This window comes from Camponotus floridanus, unplaced genomic scaffold, assembly GCF_003227725.1.
Source record: "Camponotus floridanus strain SB8 unplaced genomic scaffold, Cflo_v7.5 scaffold25, whole genome shotgun sequence".
NCBI classification, from domain to species: Eukaryota; Metazoa; Arthropoda; class Insecta; order Hymenoptera; family Formicidae; genus Camponotus; species Camponotus floridanus.
Window position 1 is genome coordinate 566,977 of NW_020229381.1, and position 19,133 is coordinate 586,109.

General features: G+C 34.9%; 1 protein-coding gene across 1 annotated transcript in view; it reads left to right on the plus strand.

Annotated features, from left to right (window-relative positions):
• The window catches only part of LOC105249785 (netrin-1), a 175,717-nt gene that overhangs the window by 154,347 nt on the left and 2,237 nt on the right, over window positions 1-19,133 (plus strand). The window contains exons 5-6 of the mRNA XM_011255518.3: window positions 15,990-16,058; window positions 18,727-18,937. Of these exons, the coding sequence (XP_011253820.2) occupies window positions 15,990-16,058; window positions 18,727-18,937 (280 nt within the window). The remainder of the gene's footprint in view (window positions 1-15,989; window positions 16,059-18,726; window positions 18,938-19,133) is intronic.

Below are 19,133 nucleotides of genomic sequence, written 5' to 3' on the forward strand. Positions count from 1 at the left end.
TTCGTCGTGCGATGTTAGCGTTATCGTAACCGGGATCCGCGTTGCACCGCGTAAATTCTGGCCTTAAGGCCTGGGTGTTTAATCGCGCTCGTTTAATTTGGAGGCGAATGTGTCTCGCGTTAAGAGGGCGCGTGCTCGCTCACCCCCGCAGGGAACGGCGGTCCTCTCTGTCTCAAGAGCGGCCACGCGAAAAACCGTAGATTCTCCTCCGTCGCTGTCACGACGCTGGCAGTCACCCACGCGCCCATTAAGGTCCCGCTGCTATAAGGTGCTTAAGGTGCCTCGTGAGGCACACACGGCGGTGCCGACCCTTTTATAATTAAGACGTTACTTTACGAGAGCCCACTGCATCGCACCACGTGCACGTCTCTGCCGTCTCGACCCGAGACGGGAGGAACAAAGAAGGGTATGTGACAGGTAAATGGGGGGCGTGCATTTTGCGCGACGCATAATTAATTAAATCGTCTCGGCGTCGAGGCAGCATACGAGGCTAGAATAAAATGCGCGAATAACGTATATATTCAGAATATTCCCTTTTGCGCAGCGATGCAGAAGGAAAGTTTGATACGATGGTAACTTACGCAAATGTTAAACTGACACAAGAGGTAATAACGAGCTACTTAATATGCGACTATAACAGGATTAGAGAAACAGAGATGAATGTTTATTTTACAAATAGCTTATGACTTTTCCTAGTTGCTCGCTTGTGATATTTTTATTATGTGGCTTAAGCAGAATATCGCAGGACTGTGTAATACTGCAGCTCGCTAAAAGCACATTTAGACCATGATGAATCGTGTACTAGCCGAGACAAATCTGACGTCACGTATAGTCATAATCTTTGCAAGAAACTAGCGGAAACATTAATCTTCTTGTAATGCGAATAAGCTCTAAAGAAAACAAGTTCTGGAATGTAAATCGGATAAAGTATACACTCGATACATTTCAGACACCTAATGAATTAGAAGTCCACATATTTTGAGAAGCACGTATGCATGTACTATAATGCAATTATGCAAAGAAAAAATGGTGTATAATAAAAAGTCAGATAATTGATCGATTCGGAGCTTTTATATTGATATTCGTAGTTTCTAACAAAATAAAGTATACTCTATCGCTAAAAGTCGCAAAGATACGTTATGAGATATTTTCCCAACGCATAACGTCTCGATAAAATATCGCGTATTTGTGTTTGCATCGCAAGATTTTCGTTCTTCATCCGGCAATATTGAGCGAATTTTATTCGAGCGAGAAAAACGACCTCCGAGGTTGGCAATTCATTCGAGCGACCTTAGACGCTGCCGTAGATCTCGTAGCCGGACGATAGTATCGCTGGCATTGTATCGAGCCGATAAATCGACCGGTCCTTCGGTTTGCATTCGTATACTTATTTCGAGCTATTTGTCTCGAGTTTCGAGGGGATTTCGGCACGGCGGTTTAAATCTTCCCGACTGATCCCGCGGGACAATCTCTCTCCGGAATGGGAGAAACTCCCAGAGTTTAGCGGCCGGAAAGGAGACGATATATGTAGAGCTTTGCCGATCGTAGAAACTAGATTGCGGAAACGATTATCTGTCGATTCGTGTGACTCACCCCCTACCTTTCCCTTCCCACCCCCTCATCTCTTCCTCCCCGACTTCGTTCTCGATTCCACGCGCGGAACGCAATTTACTAATTTACCGAAGTTGTGCTCGACGACGCGATACTTAGATCGGATCGTGGAATAATGTATTAGGTTGTCGAGCACGATTCTCTCTCGTATTTCGCAAGACGAATGCGAGTTCAAGAAATCTTTATGCTGTACTCGTGTGGAAAAAAAGTCACCTATTCTAAAACTTCATTTTCCGAATAAAAATAAAGAAATTGTTGACGAAATAATATTAATTTTTATATTAAATAAAAGAATATTCGTCAATCGTTGACAAAATTATCGAAAGTACATTTTACAGAAATGTAATAGCTTTTTTATAAAAACATTATTAGAGATTATGCATCGCAATTATTTTTTTTTTTATTTCAATTATCTTTTAGTGTTTTGTTAACAATTAATTTTCGAATTAATACAGCTCAAATTTAAGTAAAGTGTAGAGGTTATTTATAAGCAAATCATCTTTGAGATTTTAAATATTAAATAATTCTAAATTTAGGTTTAAATTTTTATTACTACTAATTGATATTGATACTTAAACTTTTATTACTATTACTTAACTTTTACTACTACTACTTATACTAATCTCATAAAATGTACTCTTAAAAATTTTTCAGCGACACTCACGAAATATCTACTCTTTATCAATATTTCCTTCGTCTAAATATAAAAAAAAAAAATATTTGTTTTACGTTTCTATACGTTAGTTCATCGCTCGTCTGTCGGGATGGCGAAAATTAAACAAGGCACCCGTAGATCGTTAATCGTTGACAGCGGAGACGGCAGTTCCGCTCGGAGGGCTCATTTTCAGGGTAGCCTGTCCGCAGGTCCTCAAGAGGTGGATTTTAATGAGAGGCCTGGGAGGTGTGACGTACAAATAACGCGAACGAAGGAGCCTCGCTTCGATGCGCCTATTTGCGCGCTTATACAAGGTGTCGTAGAATCACATTTTTTTTAAACAGATGCTAAAAACACTGGCTTAAAAATACTGGCAATTGCAATAGATAAGCTACAGAATTATTTAAAATAATTTTTGAAAATAAAGGGATTTTAGGGAATTAAAACAGAACTTAATGAAAAAATTCCATTTAAAATTTGTCGTGTAACTAGATAAATTTAATTGAAAATTAAATTCTGCTCCCTTTACTTATTTGTTCCTCACAAGTATTCATATGGACATGGAAATTTTATAATATACATTTCATAAAAAATCAAAATACATACATACAAATATTCCTAACTTTTAAAGCTGCTAAATTAAATATCTGGTGTCTACTAAAATTCTATTATAAATTTTGTTATCATAAAATCTAGAGCTAGAATAAAGCTAGAGAGATTAAATGTATAAGAAATGCGGGCAAAAACATAAATATTTTATTATTCTGATTTGCACGTGCAATTCGATCTTCATATTGTGCGTAATATGATTTATTTATTTATTTATTGCTGTACTCAAAGTAATTAAATTAGAAAAGAACGATGCGATGAAAATACGCTAATATTTTTATAAGAGGCGATATTACAGCATATCGAAAAGCGAATATGCCAAGATCGAATGATTAATTATCGTCGCAACACGTAATAAAACAAATTTTTAAGTTACGAACCGGATCTCCCATCCGACGCGGTCGCGAGATTGCATTTCGAGACAGCCGCGTTGATTAACTTGGGCTAACAACGCCCGCGGGAACACCCGTTATACAATTCCCGCAAACATCGTTAAATATTCATTCTTCGTGCGCCGCCGGCCGGGAACGTCGATGCGCGATCGACTCGTCCGCCGTTTACGTTTTTATCTCGGTTACGCGATGAACCCCGACGGCACCCCGGCACTCGTTTCCGGGCACCCCGGGTACCGAGGCAATAAACGGTTCGCACACCGATCCACCCTTTCGACTTTTATCCCGTTTCATTTCGACAACGACAAGTACTCACCGCGCTTGGCGATTCCACTTCCAATCGGCGCTTCTGGCGGCTGCCGATAACGCATAATCGAATATCGAAGAGATAAATAATTTTAAGAATCGCGTGGACCGCAAACGCAGAATTTGTATCATCGGGAAATTAAAGCGCTACAAGTTTTTAGGAGAGAATTAAAATTGAAACGTGTATATACGATATATTTATATAGCGCTTGCTTTTATTTCGTATTATATTAGGCAGATATCATACGAGATAATATATATTTTTCATATTTTTATTATTAATTGTTTCCTGAACGCAATCAGAAGAATAATTTATAAATTTTTTATCTAATAGTATTCTAGCAGTACATATTTTATATTGTTATTATCAAGATTTTTAAAATTGGAATTAAAAATCAAAAATTTATCCAATAAAATTTTTATAACATTTTAAATAATAATACTCTTATTCCTGTAATAAATTATAAGATATATAATAAATGAGATACACATTTCCGAAGAAAGATATCCCGAAGATATAAAATATCCCGAAAGTGGAGAATTTTATTTTAACGATAGATTTCGACAGAAATGTCAAATAGTTGTTACCACCTGTAACTCTCTTCGCAACAAATTCGACGTAGACGATATTTTTATTTGCAGCAACATGGCGAGACACGATTGTTGATCGAGCGAAACGGACGATGCTCTGTTTGTAATGTCGTGCCGTTTTAATAAACAGCGTGTGCTGTGCTGATCGATAATAGAATCCGTATAACGCATTCCCGTCCTCGGAATCGGCCCGGAACCGCACGCGAGCTGTCTCGATCTGTTCTTTCTCTCTTTCCCTCTCTCTCTCTCTCTCTCTCTCTCTCTCTCTCTCTCTTTCCTCCACTGGTAGTTAACCAAATTAAACGTAATTTGAATTTCGTTTGAAATTCAATCGAGATACCCCGCGACGGGTCGCCGGCGGGCGCGTTATCGAATAAAAATATCGAAAATTCCGCGCGCGCAACGGCACAACGGTCACGTTCGCCGAAGCTACCGAACGGAATTTCCGAAATTCCGGGCGCGATCGAAGCGAGACAGATTGACGGAGAGATTTATCGAAGAAGCGAAGGCGAAGGAGAGAGAGAGAAAATTCGAGTCGGTTGAACGCGAAGCAGAATGGAGTGGATTTTTGTTTGGCGTAGCTCCCAATCTTCTCCCTTCACTTTTTACAGCTTTACAACCGGGAAGCGCGCGATTTCCGCAACGTATTGTACGCGAAACTCGATTCGCGAATATTGTTTTTATCGCTACCATACGAATTTATCGCTTTCATTATCCGCTACTTTGCAGCAACGGATTGAAAGAGAGAGAATTACTGTTGCAGGCAGAAACTAATTTTGCGACTCTGCATCTAATAAATGATACGGATTAATTGGAAAATATCGATCTTTACGTGTGACTCGAGTACTGTTTTTTCTTTTATTCAGACGTAGCACGACTATGTATATCATTGTCAAACGTGATGTGTGACAATATAGCCTATAAGCAATTTATCGTTTGTCGAATCGCCGGTGAACTTCGCGAAACAATAGAACGTCAGACAATTTGTGAGAACTTGTGTATGTACGTTATTGATCACAAAGCCATCGCGTCGCTCGACCGAATTACGAAGTCCGGACACGATACGGAACATGGAGATAACCGCGAGAGTAATTGCGGTAGTTGGATAGTGGATAGAACTGAAACCGCTCAATTGCCGTTAAAATAGAAATAGATACATTTCTTTGTTTACTTTTTCATCTGCTTCTTAATTTTTTTGTACACCTGTTCTTCTAATATTAATTTTATTGCATCGAATTCGTAAAAAAAAAATTGATCTACATATTAAAGCAATTAAAGCGCATTAAAAATAGTACATTATAAATGTTAAACAAATAAAAGTATTAAAAATTTTGTTTTATCAATAGAATGATAGTTTATATGAATATTAATTTAATATAATCATTTAATATTATTATCGTATATAATTCTTTAATATGGATAAAAATATAACTCTAAAATATGCTACGAATTTAATATTTTAATTACGATTATAAACCGAGACTTTAAAAAATGAAAGAAGAACAAGGTTACTTTTTGCAGATTGATCCTACAAAATGAATACGCAAATGGCAAGTGCCAAAAAGAGACGGCGTAATTAGCGATCCGAGATGACATCATTTGCTTCTAGTTTAGATCCCGAATCACGATTCGCTTGAGAACTCACGGGACGCACGAATAGAGCCGGACTTCCCATTTCAGAATGCAACACTAAAGCCCGTTATAAGCCGGCGGAAAATCTTGGCAGTAAAGTTTGCGCGCAGTTTAGTCAGTTTGCTCGCGGGGATTTCCTCGCCGGCTGGATGTATCGAGCCATCGAACCGCATTACGGATGCGCGGAAGCGGCACGAAAGCATTCGGAAACCGGATGGATCGTAACGACAATACACGCAACGACATGACAAACGAAACGGATCGCGGATCGATCACGATGACGACCAACAGAGATCATAATCCGTTTAATTCCCGACGAACGGAACGTCCTTTGTGTTTGATTAACCCGCGCTAATCCGTGCCAATGGTTTTGCCGAATCAGTCGCGATCGTGCCGTAAGGTCGAGCTTTCCGATCGAGTGGTCGCATCGATCCGCCAAAACGTGGACCTCAAAATCGACTCGGACGCGATTGTTCTTGCCGTTCTTCTCTACGCGATGCATCGAATATCCGAATCGGACAAAGTAAATTCGATGTCATGCTCCGGATAACCGTCGTTATCCTGCATCAATGCCACCGCTGACAGACGGACGGATGACTGATTGACGTGTCATAGAGAAAAAAATATAAGTGCAATAATCATAATATTGTTCTTGTATTTCGAACGATTGTCATTTGCTATATTATATCACTTTTAATAATAATTCTGCAAATATTAATACTAGAGAGAGGGGGAAAGTGTCAAAGTGTTTCTAATTATTTTTTAATTATAATTACATCAAAAACGAGAAAAGAATTTAAAAAATACATGTTATATATTCTCCATGCTTTTTATTATATTTCTATTACATGATGTGATTTCTCCTACATTTCTATGCGATCGCCTGATACAGAATAAATTATAGAAATTCCGCGATGTCTACTATCACAAACGTGATTGTGCAAAAACGTGATTGTATTTAAAAAATTCAACAGATTCAGAGAATAATATTTATTATAATATTTTTAGATACTGTCGTGATCTATTAATTGCGCGCGAAGCGCGTGATATCAACATGATATTACTTGATATACACGCGAGAATTTCGTATAAAAAATTTTTAATGAATTCGGAATATTTTACTAGGAAAGATAAAGTCACACGGAGAGAGATTTTGCATGTGATCCATTACCCAAGCTATTATCCAAGAAAACAACTAATGCAGCAGGAATATGTATGACGAAGGAGAAGCGAGAAGGGACGAGAAAAGCGAGAATTAACTAAATTTACAAACATAAATTTGCGCAACATTCATTAATTTACCGTTTCTCGGCTCACAATACGCTTAAGTATTACATATTCTATTCTATAAGCTTATGATATTATACAATAGCACCTTCCATTCACGTACGATATACGCGCCATATCTTAATATACTTACCTACATAAGCATAGATTTCGCGTTTATATATATTAGATCGACCGCGTGTTTTCGTACCCACGAGGGTCGTGTAATTATATCGTAACATTGCGAATGCGTGGAAGCGGAAATACGTTAGAATACGTCAGAAATTCCATTGGAAATGTCGAACGGCGAGCCGCATCGCCCATTTCTACGCGTGACCACGATATTCGATAAAGGTTCATTTCGTTCCCATGAAAATTGGATTTTCCGTGGTGGCACTACGTGCGGCGCAACATATGCAAGCGTGATTCAGTTCAACAATGTATCCAGAAAAGTAATATTTGATTTCTCTCGCGCGACTCGTTTGTTTCGCGGAAAATTCGATGCTGCGATATAATCTAGCGATGTTATCCCTTCGTTCATATTTTCAATCCCAAACGTATCTTTCCTCCGATTAATGCGTGCACATCCCACAGCGTTTTCGCGCACAAAATTCACGTACTTCGTATAATATAAATCGGCCTAGATGCAATAAAAACTTATTTTTATTATTTGCAATAATTATGTAATAATTGAACAATACCTGATATGCATACGAAGAGAAATTGCTCTTTTTAAATTTTTCACTTTATATTTAGCTCTCATGCTAATTTCCATAATTTCATTTGGAATTCAAATGCATCTCGATTCGAGCTTCTCTCGAAATTGTTAATTCCAATACACGTTCATTTTATTAAACGTTATCAAGCACGATAGTTGATAGTCTTTAGTTTCGAGACAAGGGATGCTTCTGACCCTCTCAAACGGACCACGGAGATGAATTACGTCAAGGTAAATTGATTTCGAAGCAATCTCCTGTTCTACTTCCTGCGGACGGAAGGCGATGTCGGATTTATGAGAAAAGCTCAAAGATCCTGGATAGTTTTTAAAAGTATTATATATCCTGTCTGCACGTTTTAATTTTACTGTGAAAAGTATCCTGATATTTGATTTTAAAAATAAAAAAATATCTCGGGAAACACATTTGGATTTTTCTTTTGAAAAACGGGAGCTTATACAGTAAGCTTGTACAGCCGAGGGCTTTATCAAAGATTAGTTAAATTATAAAATACCTCCATCGTATACGGCCATTGCGCGCTTTTTCCTAGTTTAATTCTGGTTTTTCGCAGATATCCTTTTCTCTCTAGCCTTGAACAGAGACATTAATATATTCCACAAATGAGGAACATTGCACACGCATGTCTCCCAATTCTCGTAGCAGCGACTTGCAGTTTACTTTAGACGAGATCTCTGCCGCAATATAATCTCGTTATTCCGCGAATACCTGAATGAGATGAGCGAGAAAATATACTGGTTGCCTCTCGCGTGGATCAGGCCGGTCTCTTTCCCAACCTCAGATTTCTTTTCTTATTCTGGTAGCTTCCAGGGAATCTTTCCTCGCGAACTCTAGATTTAGTTGATGAACACCACCACACATATAACACACATATATCTCGCAAATATTTTCAGACGTTTACACATATTTGGCCAGACTGAGCGTGAAATACAGGAAGACCATATGTATATATGATGTACACGCAAGTGTAAATTTACATATATGTCCTTTTGGACATATATATGTAAATTTACCTTGCATGTATATCATATATGTAACGTAAAATAACACGCGAGCTAAACAATCTTTTATTATTGCGAGGGAAATGGAAACATGATTTACTTTGCTCAAGCCCAATTTTCTTTCATTTTTTAAAAATAAAAAATTTGATTATATAATATTAAATTGCTCTTATACATTTCAAAAATTTTATTATCTCTCATAAGATTGTTATACAAATCCTCTTCACAACTGGTTTTGTGTTGAATGTCTCGTTTATATTATAGACAAATTTTTAAAATTCAGATTTTTTAAATTCATTCTTATGTATATGTGTTATATGCGGAGAGAGTGTCGCGCGTTGATATTAATGTTTTTGTTGGCATCTTTAAAAGTACTGCGGGAATTTATGAAATTCATCCTAAACCTCGGGCACGTTCTTGCGCGCGACGCGGTCTCTCTGCCAAGGAAAACACCGCCGCGTTGCGGAAGATTAATCTACGTCCGCTGTTAGAAACGGAGTCGCCTAAAAAAAAATTCGTACAACATGGACGTCATAAAGTTAAATCGCAGTAAAGAGATGCACTCTCTTTCTCTTGAACTTTCCTTTTGGGATAGAAAAGATTTAAATTCACAATGTTTTTCTTTTTTGGAGAGTAAAAGCTTGGGGACTAATTTTACACGCAAGTTTCTTAAGGAACAATAAATGTAAATAAATTTATTTATAATTTTGGACGTAAACAAAACGCAATTATAATGAGAAATAAGAAAATATTTTATGTAATTTTTATATTTATAAATATATTCTAATATATACATGAGATTTTGTTATAATGTGAGTTTTCTCATTTTTGCGAACAAGATAAATCATTAATTTTGAATAAATTTGAATAAATATCTAATGTTTCTTCTACATTTTTATGTCGCGTTTAATAGACACGTACTGACAGCAATATGGATTCCGTAAAACGGAAATAGTATTAGGTCAGCTCAATAAAAACAAGTGCCATAAAATTCCGTCACTTTGCGTAACCATTCTCAGTAACGATTAATGTACCGAGAATATGGATGACTAAAAATATGCGTGCATAGTCAAGGTTAAAATAACTTCCAGAATTTATCCGAGTCGGATACCGAGATGTCAGTCTCTCAAATTAACATCGCGTGGACATTGCTAAGTTATTGAATGCTGTAAATAATTAAAAAAATGTAATACCTAATAAAATCGCTGAAGATCGTTTATATCAATCGAGTTATCTTCAAAATTATTCGATATTAAAATTATTTTATACAAAATTATACAAAATTATTTTATACAAAAAACTACATTCATAAAACTAATCTAAATAATTTTATTAGTCACACACATTATCCAGCTATTAAAAATATTCGTCTGCTTTTTGCAGATTTTATCTTTTTTGTATAATTGCAAATCCCAGAAAAATATCCCTTTAATGTCGTTAATAAACATCTTCGTGTCGCATGCGGCTACAAATTGACAATGACAAAGGAAGTCCCGATCAGACGCTTCACATTAACGTTGCCCATCGATGGAATATAAGCGGATTATACGCGAATATGTCGGTGTCTAAATCACGCGACTTCCGACCGCCGCGCCGCATCGTTCGCTTGGGGATGGTCGGCCGATGAATGGGACTAGGATGAATGGCAGATTCGTCTAAAGGACGCTTGTGAATGGCGCGTATTAGCGCTCGTGCCGTACGTGTACGCGCAATCCCACACGTTGTGCCGGAAGCGTGTCTCTACATATATACGCTAAAATATAAGTAAAAAAAAACGAAGGAAGAAAAGGAATACGAGGGATATTTGAAAAAAGGGGGCTCAAGAGAGAGAAGCGCAAGGATATTCCCCGATCAATTCAAAGTCAGTTTTTTGTTTAGGAAATGATGTTGAGATATCAAACATTTTATTTTTTTATTCGTTTTTTTTTTTGTATATTTTATTTCATTATATTCTCTCTTCAAAAATTACGACGGATTTTATTTCTCTTTCTCTTTATATAAATTCGTTTGTGCGATTATTTACCGGTGCATTAGCGAGGTTTTTTACATGTGCATACGTTTATTACTCTCACGCTCGATATTGCGGACATCATTAATTCGAAACAACACATCGGACACAAAGCTATTTATAAATTGTTCGCGAATGTGTAACGGAATAATTATGTTCTTAATTGTTCTCAATTCCACGTTTACATATTGCTGAATATATAATCAAGAACTCGCTGTTATTTTTTTCATGCATTGAAATTTACTATATTTAAAATTCTGTGTTTTTCCTCTCACATTTTACAAAACAAATTGTTAAAATTTAAAAAGTGCTGATAATCTCAGAAGAATATGAATTAAAAGCATATATTTTCCAGGACTTTAAAAAAAATAAATCATACAATATTTTTTGATATAAAAAGCAGGAAAAAGTATAACCAACTATATCTCACTAGCAATGCTGGTTTGAAATGAAAAATCAACCATGTTCGTATTTACTGCATGAAATTTTCATCTGCATTTTTCGATAAATATCCGGTAGTTAATTATTATTTAAAAATATAATTCGATAAATTTGAAACTCAACTTTTTTGATAAAAATGATAATAAAAGTAATTTCTTTAAACAAAGATATTTAATGTTGAAAGTTATAGATTTTTGCCAATTAGATTTCAATAACAGAATATTAAATTTTTTACAATTGACTTTATTTCCACTTTCAATATAATTTTACACAAAAGAGTATGAAATCACTTTACACACTCCCAATACCACAAGGATTTTATATAATTATTCTCTTTTAACTGTATACAGCTTTAATATGTAACAACGATGAGTTAAAATTGTATTTCCATTTTTCCGAATATTAAATCTCAAATAGATCCCAGTGCAAATGAATAGCCGCGAGCGAATTAATTTCACATATACATTCTTGCTCGCGTTTTCGCACTTAATATAATCGCGTGCGATAAAAAATCTCTCTTTTTCTCTTTTTTTTTATTCATGCGAATGTATTCAATGTATTTTTCATAGGGAAGAAAGATAGCGCCATTAATAATTAGAATAAAGTACCAAGCAACCGGAAGACAGGGATTGGTAGAGGTAGAATTATCAGGTAAGAACGAGATAAATAAGGAGGCTTGCGTATCTTGCTTACTTCGACAGCGCATAACCGCTAAATCTCTAACCATTGAGTGTTAAAATAAGCATCGGCCACGAGAAAAGGATTAATTTTCCCGGATATATCTAACTAGCCATAATTATGGGATCGACGTGAACCACTTTCGCACGCAATCAGGATAGTGTGCGAATCATAAATACGCACGCGTATGCAGCGTAGCACAAACCTTTACTTGGGAAATAGAAAGATATAAATTCAAGATCTCATTTTATATCAGCAGAAGCTTACCAAGGATTCAGCATTTTCAGGATAAATTAGATAAGAAAATATATATGGAGAGAAATATACATATATAAATTTAGTCGCACAAGTTGTATAACTCGTATATAAAATAAAAAAGACAACTTTTTATTATTTACATAGTTCCGAATGAAATAAATTGTAAATTCAAGATCTCGTCTTATCAGAAGAAGCCTGCAAAAGATTCAACACTTTTAGAATAATTAGATAAGAAAATATATATGAAAAGAGAGAGATATTAAAGTAAATTTGTAGTTGCAGATTGCGTAAAAAAAAATACAAAAATGTTTCGTTCCATAAAAAACTTTCGATAAAATAAAATAAAATTAGATAAAGAAGTGAAAAAAATTATATTGGTTATTTACTAATGAGCGGTCATCTACCTTAATATATCTACAAACTTAAAGGAGATTCACCGTCCTTCACGACTCGTGTCTCGGTACTTGCTCGCACATTTTATCATTTGACCTGAGGAAGGTTCTTTATTCCCCATAATTCTTTTTTTTTACCGTCCACCGTTTATTCTCGTGAATCGGATGCGCGATATTCGAAATCATAAAATACCAGCGTTGCACACGCATGCGAAATAAAACCGGTTGCTCTCTCTTTTTCTCTCTCTTGCATCGGAAAATAAATATTTTTCGATGCAGTTATTCGGCGGATTTAAATATTTGATACACACACGTTTCTCGCGTCAACTTCCTGCTCTATGCGGTTTATTACTACATATCGACACGATTCGCAATGCGTAAATAAATATAATAACGAATTTTGTGGAATATACAATGCGCATTAATGTAAATATCCTGAAAATTTATACAAAAATTTGTGTAAATGTGAAAACATAATATAAATATAATTTGATAATTTATATTACGCACTTTGTCATCTGATCCAATCGTTTAAACGGCATATATGTTTTGTGTACGTCAATTTATGTGCAACAATCTTCAGTTGTCGATTTTACTGCTAATAACTTCTTTTACAATCTTTTCGTAACGTCTCACTCTTTAAATACAAAGATTATTTCAAAGATTCTTACTGTCAGACATTATTATATAAATTGACGACAATTTTTTATATAAATCTCTCTCTCATTATTAATCATTAATAAATTATTACATTTTAAGTGGCAAATAATCAATAAAAATATAATTTTTTTCGTTTCTTAAATACTTGAAAAATTTATTATCATTTGATAAAAAGAAAGCATCTCAGTCATATAAAACTAATGTTATAAAGCTTATGTAGGGCTCTTTTTTCCTATGACAAATTTAGATCCGACACTAGAAAACTCTCTCGCAGCTACTGTCCCGGTTATGAAATCTAACCATGTCGCTAGCGATAAATCAACGTGTCGAGCAATCGACCGATCTCGCGGGCAATTCTCGATTGTGCTGCCGGTCAGCCGATCAATCATGCTCTTTCAATCCCCGATACGTGCGCAATCCGACGAATGTCGCAGCGTACGAACGAGTGAAGGTCAATGTGGTATTGCGAGGCAGCCAGCCAGCACCAGGTGGGTCGTTCACGCTAATTCAGTAGTTAGCTCCATATGTCCATCATTGGGTGCGTCACGTTTCTCGATTCGCAATTTGCCTATTCATACTCTTTGGACCGATCAGTCCTCAGTTTAATTTAAATTAGAGGAAAGTGAAATAATATATCGAACAGAGAATTAAATCAAACCTAAAATAGATACGGTTTTTTCCCGAGACTCATACAGTTTTCAGAAAGTTTAAATATTTGCCTTTATTCTCATTTTTCACGTATAATATATCATTAAAATTGACGAAATTAAAAATATACATCAATATTTAACATTTTGTCTTATATTAGTAATATTTCAATTATTTCAAAGTAATTATTCAATTATTCTAAACAGAATATAATCGAATCTTTTATTACAGTAATTTTTGTTTTGACAAAATGTAATAAGTAAATATAGTAATAAATAAAATATTATAATATAGGAACGTATGTGTGTGTACACAAAAGAAAAACGCTCAGCAAATAATTGAAATAACGCATAACATATGCAAAATATTGTATATTCATCATTATCATACTACTTTAGTATAAATTATACTTGTATTAATTTATGAGATACAGAAAGATTTGTTTTTATTGGTTCAGTTTTTGGAGTTGCTCTATTTTTCTAAGCTTTTTTCAATTATCTGTTATTTTTTTCGAAAGATAATCGAAGAAAGATAAATTTTTTTCTGCAAATCTTCTTTAAAGCAAATGTTGCATAGTTCGTCTCATTCTAGTCACGGTTGGCTCTCACCTCTCTTGGTCTCCGTCAGTCGAGACTATAACACATTACTCTCGGAGAATTAATTGAACAGCTGCGAGACGCGGAGATGCGGGGACACGATGACCGTACGGGATATAATGGATGGATACCCGCGCAGCTAGATAATAGATGGATAGATATACGCCGGTGGATGATAATGGGCCGTGTCAAGTGCGAGACGCGACGAGACGAACTGAAGTAACCCAAGTGCCTGCAATGTATACGCAACCACGAGGTCGAAGGCTCCTCACGTGTGACGTCACGATACTAGCATCTCGTCTTTAACATTCAAACCTTGTCTGTACGCTACTAGTCGCTTGTATACACATAGACTGCTCCAAAGTTAGCAAATTATCTTCCATCTGTGTGAAATATTTGACTAATTTTTTTCTTAGCAAAAATACCGTAGGAAGATCTCTTTTTTTACTTTCTCTCTCTCTTTTAATTTTTCAGTTTTCAACATTAAGTCTCATTGCAATTATTCTTTTATTTTTACATTTATTTTTGTATTCTTACATTTTTAAAATTTAAATTTTTTTAATTTATTTAAAATTAAATTAAGGATACACATATATATGATTTTATTGTCTAAAATCTCTGGGATTCTCGCGCAAAAAATATTTAATAATCGAAAATATTGAACATTTTTATGTATTTCGTGACTGACAGATTATTTTAAGAACATATACATACAATATCGAAAGTCTGAAATCTTATTATTTATCTTCCTATGCATATATAACAGACAAAGAGTTTGCAGACTATTTTGTTTGAACATTGAATTGTTTGAAGACCATTGCAGATTGCGGCTAGCCGGAGAAACCCAGCTAGTCGATCCCTTTAATCCCTTACTTTACAAAGTATCTTGTGGTCTTGCTGTATCTCCAATTCTGAGGGTTGAATCGCGCAAGAGTATCTCAAGAGAGATGTAGAACGATTAATGATTGTTCTCAAAAACTTTAATAAAGAGATGAATCTCTCATAAATGCAGACGTAAATACCATTTTAATAGAGTTTAACTTAATCAGTTAAAGCTATTTTTATTTTGCCATATCATTTAATATATAATATGATAAAATAATAGATAATCGAATGATTGTTCTGATATTTTAGTCTCAATTATTTCTATTTATAGTAAATATATGACAGTAATAATCTTGGTTATTCTCGGACAAATAATAATTGTTTATTTATTGCATATTGATTGCGTCTAATAAAATATGTATTTTTAGTTTGATACATTGCGATGATTACTATAACAGTGGACGGTTTATCATTTTGATAACCTTTGCACGAAGATCAATTACAACAATTGCTTGACTCAACCGAATTGTATTCTGCGCGCAATTTAAAGAACACTTTGCTAACTACGCGTTTCCTCCGTTCGCCAATGTCTGCCCAAGGGAATTAACTACCGCGGTTTAACCCGCCATAAATTGATTAAGTCACTGAAAGCGATGTAATTTGTCTTGTACTTCGTTTTGTTGCAGATCAGTGTGGAAAGTGCCGCGCCAGCACGAAGAGGCTCAATCTCAACAAGTACTGCAAAAGAGACTATGGTAAGTGTGTGTGTCTCCAAACCAAACAATGTCGTAGACAGAGAACGGTGTATTAATTGCGCTCTCGTCTCTGATATAATGGAACTCGTAGAAACCCAAACATTGCATGCAAATCTCTTTGCGATGAGAATTTCTCAGAGTCCTATAATTAACTGTCATTGTATGTACCAACCAGTACATACAACTGCTACAAAAAGTTTTAAAAATAAAATAATTCATTATCTCTATAAGATAAAAGACTTAAGTTTTTTGAATGTATATATATGTAATAAAGAATTAATTTTTTATATTTCTATACTGGACATTTCATTGTTTGAAATAGAACGATAACAGTCCAAAATCATTATATTTCGGCGAACTAAACAAAAATCATTTGAATGATAAAGAAGAAGAAAAGAATAATTTGAATAATAGAGAAGAATCATTTGATGATAAAGAGTGATGATATAGATATCGATTCTCTGGTTCTAACTGTGGAAAAATATTAGCAGTACAGCCACCGGAATTGTTTCGGCTTTTATCAGGAATGTGTACCAACCCTGACAGCAGGAAAGGAGAATGTATATGAAATAACGATTTATATCAGAGTAACGTTCTCTCAAAAGTCTTCGAAAAAGTCGAATATAAACATACACTCAGAAAAGGATACGAACAGAAAGAAACAAGGAGACAGTAACAATTACGAAGGTTTCTCTTCCTCTCTTTAGTCTTGAAATTTTCATATTTTTTGCAATAATTATAATCAATTTTTTACATTTATTTCTCTAGAGTTTGTATAATAAACATAAATTAAATGACGCTATTATAAATTGTCATTTATTTATTGATAAAAATTCAAAAATCATTTCTTTATCTACCACTTTTTAATATTTAACTCGAGAAGTTACTAGGTCTGTGGAAGAAAACAAGGGAGAAGATAGGGTTGTTTGCGTATAATTCTCTCTTCTTTACTTTAATTCTCTACGCGGTGCTGCGTATAACGGTTCGTTCAAAAATGAAAGACTCGCGTTTTAATGGTGCCGGGTGCTTTCAATAATAGAATGGTATGCCTTTGAGTCGTGGTCCGGCACGGGTTTGGCCGGGCGGCAGCTTCGACCTCCTGTCTCCTGTTCTGTCCGCTCGTTTGATTCAGCGCAGATAAATCTTCAACAGGTCTGCACTTAGCTGTCTCTGACTTAGAATAGCGTAGCTGAAACGACTACGCGTCCTGCAGCCGCATCGCGAAACCGATTGAGAACGACAACGCTATCCTCGACGCGTGCTTCCAGTATTTTTTCGTCACCGCGAATTTCGAATACGTGAAGGGGTTTGAATATAAAGAAAGTGCTACTCCAAAAACACACACAAATGTCTCGGTATTTGTAGTCAGGCAAAAAGAAAACCGTAACATAGCACGATCTCACACAATAATTTGATAAAAATGAGAGAATGAAAAAGAGATGAAGAGAAAGAGAACGAAAATAATTAAATAATAATTAAAAAAATAATTATTTTTCCAAAAACAACTACGTTTCAAAGACACAATTAGTAAAAGTGATTGTACTACATATTGTATGTAAAATCTTTGCTGAAGAAATTAAAATTTCATCCGCTGAAAATCTGTTCTTAGATGTACAATAGCAACATTTCGAAAATTTTTAAGTTTGAAAATAAAAACAAAATTGCAATTGAAATTATAATACAATGAAATTATATAATTTTTTACATCAATATTTAATTAAAAGAATCGCGTTATGTGTTCTATTTCTTGTCAATTAATTACATTCTTATAAAAAAAGGGAACAATTCGAATCATAAATGATGCAATAAATCGACAAATACCAATTTAAGAAATCATATATCACAAAATTACATGGAGAAAATGCGTATTTCCGTTACAAAGATATATTCCGCTATCTTGATCCTACCCCGCGAGGAATCAAAAATCTCCCGAGTACAACGTGAGGAATAACGCGGCCCCATGATTCGAATAGCAAACTCCAGGGTCAAGCAGGACGTATAAACTCGTAACGCCGACGTCGAGTAATGAATGGTTCGATCGAATGCAACTCAACGCTGAATCGTTTCACCGGGGCATGACCCTAGTCCTTGGCGAAAGGCTAATAGTATCCCTGTCGGGAGGACGACAGGATCGATGGTACGATCGTAACAGGAAAAAAAGAAAGAAAAATCTTACTCGATCGCGGTCCCCCCTTCGATTCTATAGTCTCGAACGATTGAAAGGACTCGGGCGTCCTTTGAACATAAGGAACATGTGTGTACAGTTCAATATCGATTACGTATTTATAACATAAAATATTGATTCCATAATTGTATCCACTTAAGATTTTATGTAATGACAAAGAAAAGTTTTTTGTTTAACGAAGTTTCAAAAAATTTCTCGTTCAAATTATATAAGAAATTGTCTTTTAATTGTTTGTATTTGATGCACAAAATAGTATGGATGAATATATACACAAAATAAATGTATTAGATTTATGGATTATTAATATTAACATTTTTTAATTGCATAAAAATGCATAAAAATTCCTGTCTAAGAACATTATATCAAAAGATCTTTAATCGCCCCCTTTTTTATAAAATATACTTTTGCAGTGCAATAACATATCTTCATTTATTATAAGATAAAATGTGGAAATAATTATCAATATTTTTTTTTTCATCGTAGCTATTTTGGGCAGAATAACGGACAGACACAAGAAAAGCGACGGCTCGCAGAGCGGCACAAGTGTATCAGGCACATCCTGGATCCGATTCACTCTAAACGTCGATTTCATTTACAAAAAAAATTCCAATTCAAGGATTCGACGTGGTGACGTATCTCTTTATGTTCATTCAGCTGATCTGGCTTGCAGATGCCCAAAAATCAAGCCTAATAAGTAAGTACTCTCTTGAAAAAAAATCGAAGATATTATATCTTCATTTTTATTCTTGAATTTTTCTTCTTGAAATATTTTATGCATATCTTTATATTATTTACAAATTCATTCGTCTTTAAGTTAATAAAAATTAATTCAAAATTTTTCATGTTTTTTTCTAAAAACATAAGAAATTATCTATTATATCTAAATATAG